Here is a 5288-nt window from a genome sequence, read left to right as displayed (position 1 = left end):
TGGCCGTTTGAGGTGCTTCACCGCTCTTTGACCACGATCGTTTTCGCACAGGGTTATCGTATGTGATCCATTTCTCATCTCCAGTCACCATCCGTTTAAGAAATGGGTCTATCTCATTTCGTTTGGCCAAGGCTTCGCGGATGGAAATTCGATCCATCATGTTTTTTTCTGTTAATTGGTGTGGCACCCAAACATCGAGCTTCTTTTTGAATCCAGCTTTGTGTAAATGGTTTAAATCTGTTTTATGGTCAATTTTTAGCTCCTGGGCGATGTTACGACTGCTAACATGCCGGTCAACTTCGATCATTTCTCCGATTTTATCGACATTTTCGACGACCGGCCTACCTGTGCGAGGTGCATCTTTAACATCAAAAATACCTAAACGGAATCTACGAAACCAAAATTGCACATAATTGGCTGTTACAGTATCGGAACCATAAACACGATTCACAATTTTAGCCGCCTGGCTTGCATTGTAACGAGTTTCCTTGGGCGGGATATGACTCAGTCAATCCAGGATTCGTTGCAAGAAAATTTAGAAATAAAAATAATCCGGACCTTCGGGGGGAATGGTGTATAGTTTCCTAGATTTATTGTTTCCTCTTTACTGGATAGAAGTGCAGCAACTTGTGTAGAACTGGGCTATGGCAAGGAACCAGCGAGGTGACCCGACTTGTGGCTTGCACGTGATGAGAGAAAAACTTCTTGTATTATGAAAATTTTCCTTTTGGATTATCGCGACGCGCTACAGAGAACGGAAACGATGCTAGTGTCATAGCTGCCTAGGCCGCCAGTTCGTTTCTGGATGGTCCTTCGAGTGTAAAAAGAAATAACGTTCCCCCAGTCCTTCAGGGATGGCGATTAAGATGAACCAGCACATCCCCTATCCGTAAGTCAGTTGTCCTAAAAAGTCCTTCAGGGATGGCGATTAAGCTGAACCAGCACATCCCCTATCCGTAAGTCAAAAAAAAACTCTTTATAAAGGTCAACTAGTCGATTTGTCCGTGGGCACTTACCTCCTATGACCGGCTATGACACCAAAATGAACGAGTCTGTGCGATGCGCTGTTCTTTTATAGCCTGAGTCTCCCTCGCTTGTCCTATTGCCAACATGTTCTATGTGATTACACGAGTTTTGAGGTACTATGCTTATGTGTATGCTTAGCTTAGATTGGCTGTAGTCGCAACTATAGTTACGACTTGCATGATCCTACTTAAAACCAACTTACATCTAGCTTATTACTATGTTTATTCAAATGTCTACTCGCTAGGCACTCAGGTACCAAAACGCGTGATTCAATCACCGTTAGGTATGTGAGTGCTTGTGCCTTCCTCTACCACTGTGTTTGCATATGCTTGTTTGCTTTTTTTTTTGTGTGTTTCTACATGTGTGATCGTGTCTTTGTACCTTTTGTGTAATATTGTGTGTGTGTTTGTGCTCTTTGCGCGTATGGGTATTGGTGTGCATTGCTATGTGTGACTCTAACGTTTATTTGTTTTGTGTGATCGTATATTCATTGTAGAGCATAAGGGTTTCTACCTGATTATATACCCTAATGGGGTTTATGCAGTAATGCGTAATATGTAAGCGTTCCTATCGTTCGCTTATACAGTTTTTAAGGCATACAGATTTCTGTATGTTACTATCACCTAACAGTACTATGAAATGCTATGCGTGATTCTTTGGGTATGTGCGTTTGCGTGAGCGAGTATGCTTATGCATTGCGTAGCATAAGGGTTTCTACATGCTTAAATAGCCTAACGGGATTTATACCGTAATGCGTAATATGTACGCGTTTCTATCGTTCGCTTATACAGTTTTTAAGGCATACAGATTTCTTCTTGTATATGTTGTACTTATTTCATATGGTTTTATACCTGTGTTTGACTTGGGTTTGAGCTATATGACTCACAAGTTCTATGGCTTTGGGTTGTGTCGGACAGCTCTTATTCATACCTATTCTGCGCTTTGGCGGTTGTGTAAATGTTACGTATGGGTTTGTGCCTCAGTTCGTTTGTGTTGTATGATTTTACATTTTCTATGCCTAAAAGCCATTTCATGCAATCTTTTTTCATTCTCTTTACCCTTCGTTTTGTGCTGGAGTGTGTGTTCCTATGGATTAACTAGCGTAGGCCTGTGCAATATGTTCTACAAGTATGAGCATATTTAGTGTGTGTTTGAGATCATTTTAATTTTACAAGAATAGGTGTGTGTTTTTATGATCTTAAGTTAGTGTGTGGACAGATCGAACTTGCTGACTGCGGACTGCGGGTGGACTTTTAAGCGGACGGACTTGTATTTCGTAAGGAAGCAAAAACGCTTCCTTACAGCATTTTCGCCTTTGTCAAAGAAAAACTGTAAAATGTACCGAATTTTCTCTTTGTTCACTTCCATTTTTAACACGCTGTAACTCACAACTGAGTGCACCAAACAAAAAACAGCAAAAGAATTTTTTTTACTGCGAAATGTCACCTTCTTAACGAGCATAAATCTGAAATTGTTTGATCGATACTTTACGAGAAATCTATCAGTGCAGCCATCTACAGAAAAAATAATAGATTTCTTTTTCTCCAAACTAATATATACTTTATTCGATAAGCGATATTGTGGCATTTGTGTAAGAGAATGGAAAAAATTGACCACGCCTACCCAATTATAGTATAGTGTATCAAAATTCAATTGTTTTTTCAATACCTTTATAATGCGCAGAAACAAGCTTCAAAAAAATTCTTGGCCCATTTCAAATTTGGGATGCATCTAACCATGTCCGCCTGTTCGTCTGTCCATCCGTCTGTTATAGTGTTTGCGGTAAACATTCTCCCGTTAGCGAAAATGAAAATCTCGCCTGAAAATATGCAAAAGAATTTAATCTCAATTGATTTGAACTTTTCATAGGACACGCCTACAACGCGCACATGCTTATACGACAAAAACTTTTATTTTGAAAATAGAGAAAATCAGCTGCGTCCACTCTATATTATGAAGCATTAAAATTCTGAACACTTTTTTGGTCCTTTTTAGGATAACGGTTGATGCGTATAAAAGATACAGTCCCGGTCGAATTAATTTTCTTACTTGCTCTTCTTCTCTTTTCTTTTTTTATATTTTATTAATTATTATTTGAAATAGTAATAATTAACGATAGAAGTAAAAGTTTTCTATTTTGTTCCTTTGAAGTACGTACCGCCACGTTTACATAGTACGCAGTGAATTGTAAAGCTACACAAGTCAAGTGAACAAGAACATTTTTTATTTTTCTTATTTATTCAAGTGATTCCATAGTGAAATGAAATGAAAACTATATTTAATATGTGAATGTTATAATAACAGAATAATACAAGTGCAAAACGTATAACTAGCTTAAGGATATGCAACCGAATGAATCACAAATCGAAAGTAAATCCATTTAAATAAGATAAAAAGAAATACTCCCTGGGCAAAAGCTTTTCCGAGCGATGATATTAATGATATTAAGACAAACCAAAAATCGGCGCTACGTGTGCTTGCATGACGAAAAGTTCAATGGCATAATGCAATCAAAATAATAAAAAAAAAATTGTAATAATTTTAAACAAAAAAATGTGTAGTAAATAAATCTACTTTTGTAGATTGGTGAGAGCAGCACAAACAATCAATATCTCATTGAGAGATTGATATAAAAGCGGCTCGCGTATGGCCAAAGGCTGAAGCACTTTGAATTCGCGGAGACAATCGACCATCTGACGTATTTGTAAACGGCATATCGGTTCGCGTACGCGCATCGTAGGAATGCTAAAGTTTTTCACACGTTTCGAAATCAACTCATCGTTGACAACGCTGAGACTTTGTTGCGAGGCCAACTCGCCTGCCATTCGAGAGGCCCTATATTTTGATGTGACCGGACGTTCTCCATCGTTTTCATCCGACTGCATTATACCGTTGCTCGATTCATCGGCCGAATCAGTGGTTGAATCCGTTTCACCAGCAACATTATTATTAGCCGAGGGCTTCGAGCGAGAAATTTCCGGTTTACGTTTACGCCGTATAGCTTTACCGGGATCAGCAACCAATGATAAATATTCTGGTATTATATTTTTAAAATTTGAAGCCTGAAATATGGTTAAATCATCGTGATAGCCAACATAGGCCTCTGAAATGTATGAAATAATGCCGTTCGTGTTAATGCTTAATATGTATTTATAAACATGGCAATCGATTTGTAAAGATGAAGGCGCTATTTCGGTTTCTACGCATTCAACCAAAGAACGGACATGCGAAAGATTCTGACGATAAGCAAGCGGTAAATCTTTATAACGATTATTACCTTTCTTACTGTCCGGCCAGCGTATAAGCAAGCGTAAATATTTTGATAATTTTACAACGCTACGAACAAAAATCTGTTGGATCTCTGCTTCCGAAATTTCAAAATATTGGGACAATAAAGAGAAATCTTCATTTAAACGCAATTTTTTTAATGTTATATAGCAATCCATCAAACTGACATTTGCCGTCCTGCAAACGACATTTTTAAGTATTGGTAGGCGATTAGCATGAATGCCCAAGTGAACATAGGAATTTTTTTCAATCAATTCCAAAGTGACCGTGCGAATAGTACGCTCGGATGCATTACCTCTTATATAAATAGTTGAACCCCTGTACGGTTGTGATGCCACGTTCAACGAAGACTGCTGATTATTGAGTGCATTGTTCGGTATGTAATTGTTCCCGAAAGGTAATACCGTGCCCTCTGTTTTTATTACGGTATACGGGGTTAAAGCGTTCATAGTGGATCCGTATTGCTCATTGTTCATTGGGGAAGCCAAACTTATGGGAGTCGCGGAAATACCATAGCCGCTACTATCAGTTTGTTGCCATTGGAAACTGGTCACGGGTGTCCCAGTTGAAGGCATTGTTTCCAATGAATATTTCTTTGATTTTATTGGCGGTTTTATAGTTGTACCAGTTGAGCGCTTCATATTGGATCGTTTAATAATAGCTGGAATTTTTTTTATCATTAAATTGGATCCTCCTTGCAATTGAATAATTGAATTTTGAAGATTTGGTAACGAATGCGAAATATTTTCTGATTCGTTATTTATGGTTGGTCCGTAATTTTCCTTTGTAAAAGACATTTTCAGCCAACTCACTCTTTCCGTTCAGATATTTGTGAAAAATTCAACCAAGATATAATAAAAATTTGACGTCTAACAATCCTATAGTTCACAAGAAAATTATTTTTGAAAACTTTTGCGCAGATTTATTCAAGACTGCTTGAAAATTTTATGCAATTTTTTTACTACTTTGTTACA

The 5288-nt window shown here is 37.9% G+C and overlaps 1 protein-coding gene across 1 annotated transcript; it reads right to left on the bottom strand.

Annotated features, from left to right (window-relative positions):
• Window positions 1–3596: 3596 nt before the first annotated feature.
• On the bottom strand, window positions 3597–5111 carry LOC119643183. Its single transcript, XM_038042527.1, has one exon. It carries the CDS (start codon window positions 5109–5111, stop codon window positions 3597–3599), a length of 1515 nt encoding a protein of 504 aa, XP_037898455.1.
• Between the last annotated feature and the right edge of the window lie 177 nt (window positions 5112–5288).

Source organism: Glossina fuscipes, unplaced genomic scaffold, assembly GCF_014805625.2.
Source record: "Glossina fuscipes isolate IAEA_lab_2018 unplaced genomic scaffold, Yale_Gfus_2 58532, whole genome shotgun sequence".
Lineage (NCBI taxonomy): Eukaryota > Metazoa > Arthropoda > Insecta > Diptera > Glossinidae > Glossina > Glossina fuscipes.
Note: the sequence above shows the minus strand (reverse complement) of the source record. Positions and strands in the feature narration are given on the sequence as shown.

Bases quoted from the DNA above. Each gene is read 5' to 3' on its own strand.
- LOC119643183 (XM_038042527.1), bottom strand. From the start codon at position 5,111: ATGTCTTTTACAAAGGAAAATTACGGACCAACCATAAATAACGAATCA.